Source organism: Glycine max, chromosome 6 (assembly GCF_000004515.6).
Source record: "Glycine max cultivar Williams 82 chromosome 6, Glycine_max_v4.0, whole genome shotgun sequence".
Classification (NCBI taxonomy): domain Eukaryota; kingdom Viridiplantae; phylum Streptophyta; class Magnoliopsida; order Fabales; family Fabaceae; genus Glycine; species Glycine max.
Window position 1 is genome coordinate 34,583,821 of NC_038242.2, and position 18,021 is coordinate 34,601,841.

An 18,021-nucleotide genomic window follows, 5' to 3' on the forward strand; every position below is an offset into this window, starting at 1 on the left:
TGTACAAAAACATAAAACCAACAAAATTAACCTAGAACCTAACAAACTTAAACTAGAAAACCTAATAAAATTAAACTAGAATACCCAACAAAATTAAAGAACAATCTTCTCCCCCCCCCCCCCCCCTCACACTTAAACAACACATTGTCCTCAATGTAGCACAATCATAAGATCATGAACAATCAAAGCAATCAATAAAATTTGGACAAGTGCAATAAAAGTAAAGAAGGAGACATAAGAAAGAAAACTCCCTATGTCGTGGCAGAAAAGAAGTAAGCTGAAGTAAGGAGATCTTTGAGCAAGGACAACCCCCAATGTGTAATTGGATGCATCGCACATTAGCTCAAATGGGGCTGTCCAATCAGGTGCCTGAATGATAGGGGAGGTAGTCACTGCACGCTTGAGGCAATCAAAAGCCTCTTTGCACAGGTCATCAAAATCAAACTCCACCTCCTTTTGCAGCAGATTGGATAGTGGAAGGGCCACCTTGCTAAAATCCTTAATAAAACGCCTATAAAACCCCGCATGACCAAGAAAAGAACGAACCTCTCGCATGCAAAAGGGGTAAGGCAATTGTGAAATAACATTTATTTTTGCAAGGTCTACTTCTATGCCCCTACTGGAAATGATATGCCCTAAAACTATACCTTGTTCTACCATGAAGTGACATTTTTCAAAATTCAGCACAAGGTTAGTTTCAATGCATCTACTAAGAACTCTATCCAGACTATCCAAACATGTATCAAAAGAGGATCCATAAACAGTAAAATCATCCATAAAAACCTCTATGCAACTCTCTAAAAAATCACTGAAAATGCTAAGCATACACCGCTGGAAGGTACCAAGGGCGTTGCATAGGCCAAAGGGCATCCTCCTATAGGCAAAAGTGCCAAAGGGACAGGTGAATGTGGTCTTTTCTTGATCCTCAGGAGCAATATGAATTTGTAGATAACCAGAAAAACCATCAAGAAAATAGTAATGGGACTTACCTGCCAAGCGCTCAAGCATTTGATCAATGAAAGGCAAGGGAAAATGATCCTTTCTGGTTACCTGGTTCAGCCTCCTATAATCAATGTAGACTCGCCTGTTGTTCTGCACTCTTGTGGGAATAAGCTCATCCTTTTCATTCTTGATCACTATGAGGCCTGTCTTCTTAGGAACCACTTGGACAGGACTCACCCACTAGCTGTCAGAAATGGGGTAGATGATTCCAGCTTGCAAGAGCTTAGTCACTTCCTTTTTCACCACATCTAGAATGACGGGGTTGAGTCGCCGTTGTGGCTGCCTCACTGGCTTAGCTCCGTCCTCTAAAAAGTATCCTATGCATGCAGGTAGATGGGCTAATACCAGGAATGTCTGCTAAAGTCCATCCAATGGCTTTCTTGTGCTTCTTGAGAACTAGCAACAACTTCTCCTCTTGCTTAGCATCAAGGGAGGCAGAGATGATCACTGGAAATTTTTCCTTGTCCTCCAAGTAAGCATATTTGAGGGTTGCTGGTAAGGGCTTCAACTCTGGTGTGGGTGGTGGCTGAACAGTGGGAGGAACCATGGTAGGAGAAGAAGAAGGTTCCTCAGCCTGTACCTTGTAAAGCAAGTCAGAAGTATATGTACTTCCTACAACATGGTTAGTGCATTCTGACTCTAAAAAATCAACATCAAGAGATACAACACCCAAAAAATCAGAACTAGACTCAAATTCAGATTCATTCTCAGCATAAAAATCAGACACAGGATCAAATTCAAACTCAGATTCAGATTCAATGCATAAGGAATGACAAGTATGCAGATCAGATAAAAATGGATGTTTCCTATCATAAAGAACAAAATCAAAATCAAACATATAATTATCAACAATATGATCAATTATCTCAACACAAAAAATAGAATGATCCTCAGATGGATGTTTCATGGCATCAAGAATGTTAAAATGAATAACAATATCACCAAATTCCATAGACAATGTGCCAGCATAAACATCTATCTTGCTTCGGGTTATTTTCATAAATGGTCTGCCTAAAATAATTGGAACTAAACCATGGGAAAATCCCTCTTCCATATTAAGAACATAAAAATCAACAGGAAAAATAAGTTCACCAACTCGAACCAACACATCCTCTATGAAACCTGTAGGGTAAGCAACACTTTTATTTGCCAAGTGAATCACCACATCTATAGATTGCAAAGGTCCAAGAGATAAAGAATTGAAAATGGACAAAGGCATGACACTAACTGATGCTCCTAGATCTAGCATGGCATTCTCAAATTTACTATTCCCAATAATGCAAGGTATACAGAAAGTACCTGGGTCCTTACATTTCTCAGGAATGTGAGGAACAGATTTACCTATCAATGCTGACACATTTCTAACCATGCTAATCCTTTCATTGCCTTTGAGTTTCCTTTTGTGGGTGCACGGGTCCTTTAGAAACATGACATATCTTGGAATCTGCTTGATGGCATCTAGCAGAGGTATGTTCACCTCTACTTTCCTGAAGGTCTCCAAGATCTCCTTTTTCGCTTCTTCCATTTTTTTTGTTTGGAATTGCTTTAGGTGGGAATGGAAGAGGGATAGGATGCTGTTGTAAGTCAGAATTACTATAAGAAGGTCCACCTGAATGAAAATTTTTGTTAGGAAGCTTTCTCTTTTGTGTAGCTATCTCATCCTCTTTTTCAAGTGTAGAATGAAGCTTAACAGGTTTAGGTGCAGGTGCTGCTACTAGTGGAGGCACTTGAATTTGGTTGTCATACCTCAAGGTGATGGCACTCACATTTTTCAGATTTTTCACAGTTTGTGAAGGCAATTTGTCAAAATTTTGGGACTGAGTTTGATTCATCTGAGTAGCCATCTGCCCCATCTGATTTGTCAGATTCTGAATGGAGGCTCTTGTCTCTTGCTGAAATTGCATATTCTGGATGGTCATTTGCCTCACTAACTCTTCTAAGGAAGGTTGAGGAGGAGCCTTAGTTGCTTGTTGTCTTTGTTGTGACTGCTGCTGCTGTTGCTGCAGTGGAGGAGGAACATATGGCTTGCTAGGACCAGCAGCATTCTGAAAAGGAGGGGCAGGCTGTTGTTGTTGTGGATGATTCCTCCAACCTGGATTGTATCTATTGCTTGAAAGGTCATAATTATTTTGCTGTTGTTGGCTTTGTTGTTGAGGGAATCTATTATAAATGTTTGCAGCATAAGCTTCAGGTTGCCCATTGACTTTAGATTGCTACAAAGAAGGACAAAGATCAGTATGGACCACCTTATGGACTCCTCTAAGAACAATAGCATCATTTCTTGCACTGAATTATTGGGAATTGGAAGCCATCTTCTCAATCAAATTCCTAGCCTCAGTAGGGGTCATATCACCAAGAGCTCCACCACTGGAAGCATCAATCATACTCCTCTCCATGTTGCTAAGTCCCTCATAGAAATATTGAAGAAGAAGTTGCTCAAAAATCTGGTGGTGAGGGCAGCTTGCACACAATTTCTTGAATCTTTCCCAATACTCATACAATCTTTCTCCACCAAGTTGCCTGATGCCTGAAATGTCTTTTCTGATGGCAGTGGTCCTATATGCAGGGAAGAATTTCTCCAAGAACACCCTCTTAAGGTCATCCCAACTGAAAATAGACCTGGGAGCAAGGTAGTATAGCCAATCTTTTGCCACTCCTTCCAGAGAATGAGGAAAAGCCTTTAGAAAGATATGATCTTCTTGAATATCAGGGGGCTTCATGGTGAAACAAACAATATGGAACTCCTTAAGATGCTTATAAGGATCTTCACCTGCAAGACCATGAAACTTGGGCTGCAAATGTATTAGTCCAGTCTTGAGAACATATGGAACACCCTCATCAGGATATTGAATGCACAAGCTTTCATAAGTGAAATCAGGTGCAGCCATCTCCCTAAGAGTCCTCTCACGAGGTGGAGGTTGAGCCATGTTTTCAGTATAAAAATTAGTAGTGAAATGCTCAAAATCAAAATATTCAGAATCACTAGCAACAAAATACTCAGAATGCTCAAAATGCACAGAATGATCAGGATGCACACTATGCCTAACTAATCTATGAAAGGTTCTATCTATTTCAGGATCAAAGGGTTGCAAATCGCCTGGATTGCCCCTAGTCATGCACTATATGTAGCAAATAATGTGCTTCACAACAAGCACCTAACAAGGGGGTAAAACTACAGCTATACTCAAATGATATCAAAATGAGCTGAGATTTTGTGAGGAACACCCTAAAATCATGAAAAGATAGCACCAAAAATTTTAGACAAGAATTCAAAGTCTAACTATGAAAACTACCTAATCAAAGTTTAGAAAAATAGGACAATAATACTTAAAAAATAAAAAAAACTTAGTAAATGGCTGATTTTTGGAGTTTGGGAGTCCCCAACCGGCTTCAGCAAGTTATCATAGTATGGGAAATTTTTTTCTACCCCAAATGCATATATAATAATAGTTATTCTGATACCCGGAGCAAAAGTTATGGCCGTTTGAAGTTTTGTTAAACACAAGTTCTCAATTTTGTTTTTAATCTCTCAAATCCAGCCACACCAAGTGTTCCTGGTATTTTTCACACAAAATATGAATCAAAAGAACCTACCACACAAAAATTCAGCCAAAAATAACAACCCTAACCATCAAAACAAAAATCGCCAATTAAATTGTAAACATCCGTCGCTAATTTAGTCGCTAATGTAATGCTGTGCTCTAATTTCGTCGATAAGCATTATTCACAGCAAAACATAAAACTAAAATAGGGGAAACGCTGAACAAGCGGTACTACTAAATTGCAAAATAGGACATCAAATAAAACAGAACAACGCACTAACACAACATACTAATACCACACTAACACGACACAAACACACTAAACAAAAGAAGTAAACGTAAAACAACTAAACATAAAACACGAATCACTAGCTATTATGAACCTCTGGACCACTGCTCCTCGGCAACGGCGCCAAATTTGATCGAGGCCATACCCAAATCAAATAAACATTAAAAATGCAGTATCTAGGAAGTGATCCTAGGTCGTTTCCCAACGAGCAATGATAAACCAAATGTTCATAACAGATAGTAGGAAAATAGTAACGAATCGAGGGGGGGTTGTTTGCTTTTGTAAATTAAACATCGAGTACAATTGAATTAGAAAATATCATAATTAAAATATGTTGCTTCCCCTTGATTCACAAGCAAGTCTCTTATCCTAGGTTGCGAGAATTTATCCTTTATCAGTTTAACCACTTAATCCAACCCTAAATTAAATTACTAAGCGGAATACAACATAAGGCATTCATTATGTGATTAAGCATCAAATGCACCAATTACTCATAAATGATCATTAAGCATGAGCGTAAATTAAGCACAGAGATAATTAATCAAGCACTAAGCATGCATGAATTAAAAACAACAAATTCAGAGTAATTAGTGAAGAGAAAAAACTGAACAGAATGTAACAGTAATAATAGAACCTCAAAGAGAACTGTGCTTGATCCTCAAGAGAAAGCAACGCTTGGGACTTAGCCTTCCATTAATCAATAGAGAACGAACTTATAAATTGAAGAACGAAATTTTATTGCTACTGGAATTGTAAAACAAAAAGATGTCTCCAAGAAAAGCCTAAAACTAAAAAACGAAAATAGGAGAGAGAGAAGAGAGGGCCTAAACTAGAACCTTGGTGCTGTTATATAGTTTTCCAGCCCCAAAGCTTACAAATCTGTTTTAAATCTAAGCCCATAAATAAATTAAATTCAAATCTAGATAAGATAAGATCTAGATTAAATAACATCTAGATGAGATCAAATCTAAATAATATCTAGATAAGAGAAAGATAAGATAAGATCTAATTTTGTAGAATAAAATAGTCTGCCCTCTTCAAGTCCAAGCCCAATGCATCATTAATTCCTGAAATTAGATTAAAAACATCAAATTAGCTGAATGGGCCTAAATAATAAAACTGCCTAATTAATTTGACAATTAAGACTAATCAGTACTTAAAATGGTGCAAAAAGGGTTAAGAAATAGGAGAAAATAATGGCACATCAGCGACGCGAGGGCTTATGGGTGCGTCTTCCAAGGGAGGAAGGCACGCGAAGTCGCCACCAACGTTTATTCGAGGAAAACGTCGGAAAAACCGAAATGTGTGGTCTACGAACTTTGAGTGTGAAAGGTTCGGGAATTGTTTTTACACACGGGGAAGGTATTAGCACCCCTTGCGTTCGTCACAAGGGACGACAGCCTTTAATCAAGTGTGCAAATATGAATTCCAAAACTATGTATTTCCCTTTTTTATGTTTTTAGCTTTTTATGGGCCTTTTGTATTTTTTATCCTTTTGTGGTCGACAAGGGTGTTTCCCTCGCTCCTAGGTATTCCTCAATTGTGATGAGAAAATCAGACCTACATAGTTCTTTCAGAACTAAACGTTAGTTAAGTTGTTGTTGTCTTTTTTCGCAAGATAGATTTTAATTGAACAAAGGTCATTTAAGGCGTTAGACCATTAAACGATCTTTTAATTTTGAAAGGAGAGAAACATTAAGGCGTTGGACCATTAACGATCTCTTGTTTTTGAAAGGAGAGAAACATTAAGGTGTTGGACCATTAACGATCTCTTGGGGTGGTTGACAAAAGCGGAGCTTTTGCTCCTACGTATCCTCAATTGCAATGAGGAAATCAGACCTACATAGTTCTTGCCAAAGCGATAAAGTTATGTGTTAATTTTATGCTTTGAATGGTCCATTTTAACCAATAAAAGCAAAGAGGATCGTTTTAAGGCGTTGGACCTTAAAATGGTTTTGAGTGACTTTTGCGGACAAAGCTTGATTTGTGAGTTAATTTTAGCCTTAGTTTCACTTTGATTATTAGTCAATTCATTCAAGGAAACTTTCAAAGAAAAACATCCGATTGATTTTTTTGATTATTTTATTCAAAGATATTTTGATTATTTTATTATTATTTTTTCAAGATATTTTGTGTTATTTTATTATTATTTTTTTAAAAGATATTTTGATTATTTTATTATTATTTTGCCTTTTTTTATTTAACCGAGGTTACAGCGTGAACGATCGGTTGGATTTTATTTTAACAGAGATTAAACGAGATTACAACACAAATGATCGGTTGAAATTCATTTTATCATTTATTAGGTGAGATAACGACTTAAACGATCGGTTAAAGCTACGTTAAAAATGGAAGAAAAGAAAATCAAAAGTGAACGAGATGAAGATGAAAGCAAACAAAACAAGAAATGAATTGAAAGTCCCGGATTCGAACACTTACCAGTTGAAGAACGAAGAACGGTGAAGAATGGCGAAAAATCTTCACAGATTTGCTCACGGAAATGTCTTGGAAGCGTTACGAAAGCACTTCGACTCAATTTTTCTTCACGGAAACATGTTTTTTCACCCAAAATAGCCGAAATACATAGCCTAGGGGTCATGAACATTTTTGAAACAGCCCCCTCCCCTATTTATAGGGAAAAAGGGAGGTGCTTGCCGCCCAGAGACTTCTTGAGGAAGATTTTTTAGCGCACCCCAATTACTAAGTTCACCCCCTCCTTTTCGTACTTTACAGAAAAGTTATGGAAGCCTTACGGGAGTGTTTTAGACTTGATTTTCCTCTTTTTTTTCTCTTACCTTTCACCAATATTAAGTGAAATATGCTAACCCAAGGTTTTCAGAAATTTTACGAAAGCATTACGGAAGCCCCGGATGCCATTTTTTAACAAAATGGAGGTGGTTGCCGCCCAGAGGCTTCTTGTGGAAGATTCCTGAACGCACCCATAATTGATAAGTTCATCACCCCTTCTAGAATGTTCTGGATGAAGTTTCCTGAGCGCACCCCCTGTGTCTGATAAGTTCACCCCCATTTTTGTGTTTTTGGCTGTTTTCTTTTTGAAACGTCCCAAAACTTTACGGATTCCATGGAAATGGGCATTAAACATTTTGAAGTGGTCAAACAAAGTTCGCATGCCGACAAATAATGGCCCCCGGACAAAATTAGGGTATGACATCCCCCTATCTCTAACATCATAAAGATCGTGGTGGAAGAAGCCATCAGTTCAATTCATTCTTAGGAGTGATTGCAAGATCGTATTCCTTTTTTCTTTTTGAGGAATTGCTTCATTTGAGGTTAAGGAGAGTGGATTCTCTCTTTCTCTTTTGTTGTATGAGTGGTAATGAGCCACAAGTAGATTGTATGATCTTAGGTTTATGAATATAGCAAGTTTATTTTCCTGGATGGGTTATGAATATCCTAAAACACTTTTCTTGTTATGATTTGTGTGAATTTGATTGTTGGATGTTTTGATGTTTTTCCATTTTGATATTCTTGAAATTGAATTTTATAATTGATGTTGGACGTACATGATGATTTTTTTTTATAGAAAATGTTAACTTAGAACACCAAAGCTATACTTAAATAATTAGACTTTGTGTTCTTCATAAGAGTTGTAGCCCTGGACGTTATCTAGATAAGGGATTTGATTTCACTCCAAAAAAAAACATTTATATAACTCCATATATATCAATTTTAGTAAGTAAAGGTTAAGCTGTCAAAATTATGCGGTCAATTTGTATATTTCCAAATTTTAGGTTTCTAAAAGATTGAAAGGGATTTTGAGATCAGCATAGAAGTTGTAGGTAACTGTCTTATCTTTCTAAAGAAATAAGAACCAACTTAATAGCATTAATACAACTCTAGAAATGATTATTATACTCTATGAAGTCATAGTAATATAGGAGGAAAAATGAGTGTGTAATATTGATATCATAAAGAGTGGCAGTACAATGCATGATTTTTATACTAATGATTTGAAGAATGAAGTGATGTGATGATTTTGTTGTGTAAATGAGTGAATATGCTCATGATTGATATTGTGACTGAAAGCATGATGTCCATGACTATATGTGAAAGTAATATGCCATGATATGCGTATGTGTTTCGAAAAATGTTAGGAGAACCTAATCCCTACGGGATAGGAATCTCCAAGGGCATTCAAAAATAAACCATGAGCATATTGTCTATGAACCATGCATCATGTTGTCCATATGTGTTTTGAAGTGAATGAGGTTTATGAACCTAACCGAAGAGGTCATGAATGAGTTGACATATGACTCTAACCTTGGGGTGCAACAGTTTGGAATCTCTTTTAAACTCATGCTGATCACATGTGTTGGAGTATTCTTGCAAGGTTGAAACACCCTAATACGTCGTCGGTGGTGTCATCTCGTTGAGAGTAATAGTGTCAGTTTGCACATTATGTGACAATTCATCGACTACATGGACTCCTAGGCTACATTCACAATGTTTTCCAAGATGGTACCACATGTATACATGTCTACAGGTCTAATGTGCATCAAATTTCGTGTGTGATTGTGCGTGAAATGTTTGATTTGAATGAGACAAGCTTTTGTTATGGAACATAATTGTTTATAAATGTATCTTATGTATCTTTATGACTTCCTTAATATTTTAAATTTATTGTGAGATGTATCTCAGTCCCTGTCTGTTTGTGTTTGAGCTAAATGTCATCCTTACAAGTGAGTCTCTCTAAGGTTATGATGATGATGCTACAAGAGAGGCTTAGTCTCCACTTTATATTACTATTAATTTTAGGGTTATGTGTAACGACCTGTCTCATCGCTATGATATTACTACTCTAAACCGCGTAAATTACAATTTTTTCAGATATACATTCACCAAACAACGCACAATTACTTAAAAGAATATATATATATATATATATATATATATATATATATATATATATATATATTAACTCAGTACACATCATTCACGTAACGAAAAGTAAATTAGTTCATACATATAATTAAATTTGTGATTTACATCCTCAATTCAAAAAGAATTATAGAACCAGCTACGGAGGAGTTGATTAACAAAACATAACTCTTTTCCAAAAAAATTCCAACGTCATCACATCGGCTTGGCGACTCCACAAAAGAATATCCCTTCATGTACTCTACTGCTATTCGTCTGTTCCCACGAACGAAGGTTCACGATCATCATAGGTACCAAACTTGCAATGATGAGTTTATTATAAAAGAAATTAACACAAAAATTAAATGATCATGATTAGTAAGAAAACATTAACAAATACCATAATCATACACAAACATCCATTAGTCTAGCATACACTCAACAAGTAGTTATTAACCTTTCATAATTCCAATCAATCATGCTCAGTATGATGCATGCACCTTATCTCAACTCTCAAATGCAATATGGTATCATTCGTCAAGAAATAGCCTAAGTGTGTCCACGCGACACTCTCACTTAGGAAAACTAGGCAGCAAGTGTTGAGATCACCCTATCGTGCAAGGCAACTCCCCCCCTCCCCCTCCCCCCGTATGGTGATCAACCTAAGTCTCAAGGGAGTTCCAAACCGAGTGACAGGCCCCCAAGTATAAATATTCTCCCTCATGAGAAACTACAAGTATTTATTGACAAAGTTTATACTATTTTCTTGCAATATGAAGTATGAAACATGGGAAACATCAATGCATTGACCATTGATAATTAAAGATTCTAAGTCACCCTCTTCTAGAGATGCTTAAAACTCTTTACCACTCTATTTCCCCCACCAGGGATATCCATTATGGTTACTGCACCCCTCATGTACATACACAATGTACATCATCGCAATGAGATTTTCAACATCTCATTTCAATGTCATTATCAACATCAATATCATTTCATCTCAATGTTATTCTTAACATCAACATCATCTCATCTCAATGGCATTATCAACAACCGTATCATCGGTAAATCACATTCCGCACATAAATACATATATAGTTCATGTTTGAGATTCACACTCCCCAGGTCTTCAAACAACACAAGTCTAATAAAAACAATAATGTCATTTATCAATAACATATGTATCGCATTCCATTAGTCAAAAACATTGTTTTTCTTGAAAATCAACATACACAGGGACAAACATACATTCTCATAATTGGGTTCCCTGACCACAATTATGGTATCAAAGCCATAAAATTATAATGAACTCTCATCACCTACCGTGAGCTCTCTGTCAATTCCTCTTTGCATTGTTTAGAGACCTCTCTCGTTCATGTTTGTCAGTCCTAATGCAAGGTTCTATATACCAAATCGAAGGAAATTTAGTATAGATTTCAAAAACAAGATTAATAACAACATTTGGGGTCAATTACCCCTATCAAAACATAAAGGGCTAAGAGGTGTTTCGGGTTCTACTACAAGGAGACATGATTTTGAAATTTCAATCACGCCAATGTAACCGGGGTTTAGCGAAGGTCACAAAAATAACATTAATTTTATAAAAAGATAACTTTTACAACGTCTCATTTTCAAGGGTTTCTCAAAAGGAGTGTAAAAACATCTTATTACGATAACCAAAACACAGGAGACACTAAGAGAAGTTCAAAATAACTAGAAGCAGGGCATAGAAGTCAAGATTACCTCAGAGAAACTACGAAAGAAAGGATTGAGAGCTTGTTCTATATTGAATCCTTGAGGTGGGTTCTGAGGATTCTACTCCGATTAAAGTGTTCCTCTTCGTGCGATGGTTTAGCATCAAGCAACGGCTGCTCATTGTGGGCACCACTGGTCGTGGGTGGTGGAGAAGAAGGTGTTAGGGTTTGGGTGGGCATTTAGAGAGAAGGAGTGTGAAAAATTATGTTTTTCACGCTGAAAAACATGTTTATAATCTACAGATCTTGCTTAGCGAACTCGTCTCGCTAAGCGGGATTCCACTTTTGGCTTTAAGCGTGACTTTTCGCGCTTAGCACAATTCCTCATAGGTTGGGATTTGCGCTAAGCGCGACAATTCGCGTTGAGTGCAATTCCTCTTATGCTAAGCATGACAATTCGCGCTTAGCGCAATTTCCTCTCAAGTTGGAATTGCACTTAGCGAGCTTCTCATGCTAAGTGAGAGGTAAAAAATTGTTATTTTGTAAATCACAACGGTCAAATTCTGGGTATGTGGGTTATGAACCTAAAATCCACAATTAAAGGTGATCTAATGGTTAACGAAACCGAAATTATGGTTTCACTGAAACATATTTAGGTAAAACTTGAAATCTCATAATCTCGACTTAAGTCAATAAAACTCCACATAACTCAACATCCACATCAAGCAAATCATAGATGGCTAATTCCCATAATAGCTCAACTTATCCAAGTCAATCACATAGTCATATAACATAATAAATACATTTAAACATCGATTTATAGTTAACGAAATTTTAGGGTTTTACATTATGGATGCTCTGAAACAATGTAACATTGGGACACAGGTTTTATTCATTTATCTACGGATTAAATTAATGAATATTTTTCATCATATTTTAGTTAATATGGTTTGTATGGACTTTGGAGTGCCAACATTTGTTTAACATGGAGTTACATTTTTTATTGATATGTTTCTTTAAGTTTACAAATATTTGACATGTAATATTCTTACCGCGAAATAAGATCTTTTTATAAAAAAAAGTCAATATATCCTTTTAATTAAATTATGCTACAAACGTATTTAGAAAACATTACAAGTGTATGTGTCTTAGTGTAGAAGGGTGTTACAATGGTGGTAGCAATGCTGGTGGTGATGGTGATGTTAGTGGCAATGATGGTGGCAGTGACGGTGGTGTAGTGGTTGCCATTGGTGGTGATTGTGGTGGCAGTGATGGTAGTGATGATGATGGTGGCAATAAATTATGATGGTAACAACGATGGTGATAGTGACAGTTGTGTGGTGGTGACAATGACGAAAGTGATATTAGTATTGGTGATACTAGTAGTGATGATGGTAGCAATGGTGGTAACAAAAAGTATTATGTCAAATGTGAGAAATGATGTGTGTTTTTTTTAAAATAAAAATCAAATTCACAAAACTGTTTTCTTGGTTTTGAAAATGAATGCAAAAGTGTTTCGAAAAAGATTTAAAAATCATTTCAACTCCATTTTTATTAAATACATTTTGTTTTAAAATACATTTGAAACCTAAAACCAAAAACTTGCAACCACCTAAAATGGACCATAAATTACTAAACAACTAGATTTTAAACTCATGCATGACATCCATAATAAAAAAGTCGGGCTTTGCACAATTTATTTAAATTTTATACTATTATATTTCCATTTAATATTTTTAAATAAAAACTAATTTAACCTAACTAATTATTACTACTGCTAATTTAATTAAAACATTGTTTAAACTTTTTTAAAAAAATGTAAACACCCTTTTGAAAAATAATGGTTGAGATTAAATTAGTAATTCAAAATTTTATCATATGTTTTAAAACTCTAACAACAATAATAATAGACTCCTAAAAAATGACAATAGTAAAATGAGAGAGAAAGAAAATTTAAGCCAAAAATATTAGTAAGCAAATTACAAGGAATAAATAAATACACTTACTAATTGACTCTAAACATCATGGAGAAATATAGAATATATATGAGAGAATAAAAATGCACCCACTTCATGTTTTTAATTATGACAAGGGTTAATTATGTTTTTGGTCGCCTAAATTTTTTTAACTTTTTACTCTTAGTACATAATAAAAAAATTGACAAGTCATAGTATCTAATTTTTTTCCTCCGTTATTGTTCGTTAAATCTCCCCATCATTGATGATGTGGCAGCATATGAGACCACCGGCATGTGCTTTTTTTTTTTTTTTACCCAAATTGCTTTTCATAAGAAACACATGAATCAATAAACAGCGAGACTTAATGAGAGGGATTGAAAACAGGAAAAGATCAAGGATTATGATTCATCAATTTTTTTATTAGGGATTAAAAGTAAAAATTTAAGAAACATTCAAGCACAAAAAACATAATTAAAATTTTGATAATAATAATAATAAGATGGGTTCATATTTTCAATATAATTTAAAAAGTCACGGACAAAAGTTACAAAATTTAAATCAATTTTAAATGTTATTAAATAATTTATTCTTCATGTTTTTAATTATGATAATAATAGCGTGCTCTAAGAAAATAGAAAAGCATTTAATTAAATTAATCTAATATTTATATAAATATATAATTTTTTGAAATAACAAAAGTAGTGTTATTACTAAAAGAATATATAAAAAAAAAATCCTTAAATAAAAGGAGAAGATCTTAGTTTAAAGATAGCCGTTAAGATAGTTTATTCTAATTCTACATATACATATACATACCAGGATCATGTAATGAAAACTAAACGGTCGCGGTTCAGAAGCTACTTGTTCTCTCCCTTCATCTTCTACTTCCTTATTCTTCAATTCTGGTTCTTGCAACAATTTCTCTACTTACCCTTGCGATCCTTCTATTTCACTTCACGCATTCTTCAAAACTAGGTAAGCCTTTGTTCTCCTTAATTTCAGAGTTGTTTTGTGCATGGGAACGATGTCACTCGTTAGTTCATAAATTTTGTGTCTTTCTTTTTAATTTTGGGTTTCGTCATTTTATGTACAATTTGTTTTTCAATTATTTACCTTAAATTTAATACAAGAATCATTTTGATGATGTTGTAGCATGATTAATTTTGAACAAAAGGGTGTTTGTTTTTTCTGTCGTCTGGGTTCAGGGGTATAGTATTCTGGATAATTAGAAAAGGGTGATTAAAGGAATGTTCTTTATGCATATGTTGTAGTATGATTAGTTTTGAACAAAAGGGTGTTTGTTTTTGCTGTCTTCTGGGTTCAGGGGTACAGTACTCTGGATACTTAGAAAAGGGTGATTAAAGGAATGTTCTTTATGCATATGTTGTAGTATTCTTAATTTTGATGATGTTGTAGTATGATTAATTTTGAACAAAAGGGTGTTTGTTTTTTCTGTCTTCTGGGTTCAGGGGTATAGTATTCTGTAAAATTAGAAAAGGGTGATTAAAGGAATGTTCTTTATGCATATGTTGTAGTATGATTAGTTTTGAACAAAAGGGTGTTTGTTTTTGCTGTCTTCTGGGTTCAGGGGTATAGTATTCTGGATAATTAGAAAAGGGTGATTAAAGGAATGTTCTTTATGCATATGTTGTAGTATGATTAATTTTGAACAAAAGCATGTTTGTTTTTGCTGTCTTCTGGGTTCAGGGGTATAGTATTCTGGAAAATTAGAAAAAGGTAGTTAAAGGAATGGTCTTTATGCATATGTTGTAGTATGATTTTATTCACTCTGGTTTGTATATTAGGATTAGATTGCATCAACAAATATCAGTGATATGGATCAAATGAGTCAACAAGTCTATTTTCACTCCGAAAGTATCCATTTCAGTGGCACCAACATCTGTCTAGCTTCAGGGAATGGAATTAGTTTAGATTGCCATTATGTACTAGATGCTCATGACAGCTATTTAGATCAGCACTTTCAACCATATGTACAAGGTCATGCTTTGGCTTGGCATCTGTCTCTTCCAGTGCCATATGTACAAGGTAAAGATAAACTCTTTCTCCTTTTTGTTGTTCTGAAGTTCCCTTTTAAACATTTTCTTGTATATTAATATTTATTTTCCCACTGAATAATTTACAATACCATGCATGTAAGAAATTTTATTCAGGCTTTCTAATAAAAAGTGGAAAACTAAATCTTCTTGGATGTGGTATTTTCAACCAAGCAATAATTTTTTTGAAAGTTATCAGAAATCTGAGATGATATGGTTTGAGGAGAAATACAAGTGACACCAACATAGTGAGGCCATACACCATAGAGTTCAAAGTAGAGAAGAAGAGTACCATAGAAATACATTGTGTAATTGATTGAATAAAATATGGTATAATAGTAAGTACTGCATGTATTTATGGAGTGAATGAACTAAGCTAATAAGCACTCATACACTAACAGAACTAACTGCTAACTGTAAACCGGTATAACTACCTATACTAACAGTAAATTTAGTTACATTCAAGTTGAATTCTGTCAAAAGTCTTGTTTTTTTATGTATAAATCTATGACTGGTTTATTCTTCCTTCTATAATCTGCCTCCCACAGTGTTGACTCTAGAGCCAAACAATGTAATGATTTTCTTTCATGGTGAATAGATTTGGTCTTTCTGACTGTTGCCATTATTCTCCAGCTTTCATTGCTAATGGAAGTTCATCAGAGAATGGAAGAATTGGTCCACAGAGATATCATGATACAACTAGCAGCAGAGGTGGCCACAGATTTCCACAAAGATATCATGATACAACTGGCAGCAGAAGTGGCCACAGATTTCCACAAAGATATCATGATACAACTGGCAGCAGAAGTGGCCACAGATTTCCACAGAGATATCATGATTCAACTGGCAGCAGAAGTGGCCACAGATTTCCCCATCCTCCTCCACAGTACCATAGCTTTCATCATCAAGTACTGCCTGCACAAGTGATCAGAGGTCACTCCTTCAACATTCATCCTCCCGTAACTGCACCTTCGTATAGAGTTCCAACAAATCCTTCACACGGTTCTTCAATCCTCATACACGATGCTTTTGAGATGGGTGCTAGGCATCCTGGCTTTGCACCATTTGCAGGCGCACGCATACGCCAGTCTCATAGAGGCAACTTGCAGGAGATGATAACTCTTATAAATCTTCCTCCTGCAGTCTTTTTCCCAGATGATGTAATATTTTCTATTTCTCTTTATACTGCTTTTGGTACTTAATAGTCCATAGGACTTCATGATAGAATCCTAGGTTTATTTTATTGTATTTTTTAAAATACATATATTGATTGTCGTCTTATCTTATGCAGGATGTTGCTTTACTGGTTGACCATCATACTGATATGCACTTGGACACTGAAGATATGTCTTATGAGGCAAGTATACTATGCATAGTCTGATATTGTATTTTGTTAAATGTAGATTAGATATGAAGTCTAGGATACTAAATACTTAATGACTATGGAAAACTTTAATTTGTTAACTCTTTGAAATTGGACAACAGGATCTTCTTGAATTAGGTGAGCAGATTGGCAACGCAAAATCGGGTTTATCAGAAAAAATAATTACAAGTCAAATGAAGACCAAAACTTATATACTACCTACTAATGCTACTAACTTGGAGGAGGCAGATTCTGAGGAACAGGAAACTGATCTTTGCATAATATGCCAGGTATGAATTTTAGCATCATGTTTCATTCAATACTTTATTTTTTCCATTGATCCAGCAAATGCCTTACTTTTTGAGATAATTTTTCTTTGGACTTTGAGGTACTAGAAGGGGTTATTCATTTAAGTTTGATGTATTAAAGCACATTTCTCTTTCCTCTATTAATTGGAATGTTTGTGTATGTTTTCATAGGATGAATATAAGAACAAAGAGAATATTGGAATTCTTCGATGCGGCCATGAATATCACGCAGATTGTTTAAGGAGATGGTTACTTGAGAAAAATGTCTGCCCCCTGTGCAAATCAGTAGCATTGACTCCTCCAGGAGAAAAACAATGAGATTTACAAATTCATATTTTTTGTTATGTATATGAACTTGTACATATACACAGTTTCATTGTCCAACTCAATTATTTGTTGGCACCACTGCACCAGAAGATTTATACGTATATCAAGTTGTACAGACTTCTGTTGATATATGTTAACTTTAGGCAATTACATTTTGCTAGTCTTCTGTTTCATTTTTTATGTGAATGGTTGAATGTGCCATGTCCAAAAGTATACAATGAAACCTTTTTATTCATATAGTTCATCTTTATGCTTTCTATACTGTGTCTGTCTGTTATTCATATTGTTCATTTTATTTCATTCTTTTGTGCTATACAATGTATGGTCATGTTCTAGAACTAGAATAATGAACACATTCGTTGATATCAAACAACTATTTTCTTTCTTTCAAAGTTTTCATCAAGTTTGGGTCTCTTTTTATTAACTTTTCTGTTTTTTATTTAAAAACTGATTTCTAAAACAGTTTTATGTCAGTTGTGGGTTGATTTCTCACTCAAACTTTATCAAGTTTTGAAAATTATTTAAAAAACAAGTTTTGGAAGGTAATGTTTTCGTCTGAACCATGGTACAAAAGTGAACGCAACAACGATAAGCTTTTTTAGTGAA

At 35.1% G+C, this 18,021-nt stretch overlaps 1 protein-coding gene and 1 non-coding gene across 2 annotated transcripts; both read left to right on the plus strand.

The window, feature by feature from the left end:
- The first annotated feature begins 3,444 nt into the window (after positions 1–3,444).
- Positions 3,445–3,551, plus strand: LOC113001996 (small nucleolar RNA R71). Its single transcript, XR_003267527.1, has one exon. It is a non-coding gene; the product is annotated as a small nucleolar RNA R71 (small nucleolar RNA).
- Positions 3,552–14,208: 10,657 nt separating this feature from the next.
- Positions 14,209–17,672, plus strand: LOC100820042 (probable E3 ubiquitin-protein ligase ZFP1). Its single transcript, XM_014776684.2, has 6 exons — positions 14,209–14,338; positions 15,169–15,409; positions 16,051–16,577; positions 16,709–16,774; positions 16,903–17,070; positions 17,260–17,672. Exons 2-6 carry the CDS (start codon positions 15,199–15,201, stop codon positions 17,404–17,406), a joined length of 1,119 nt encoding a protein of 372 aa, XP_014632170.1. The 5' UTR covers positions 14,209–14,338; positions 15,169–15,198; the 3' UTR covers positions 17,407–17,672.
- The last annotated feature ends 349 nt before the right edge of the window (positions 17,673–18,021 follow it).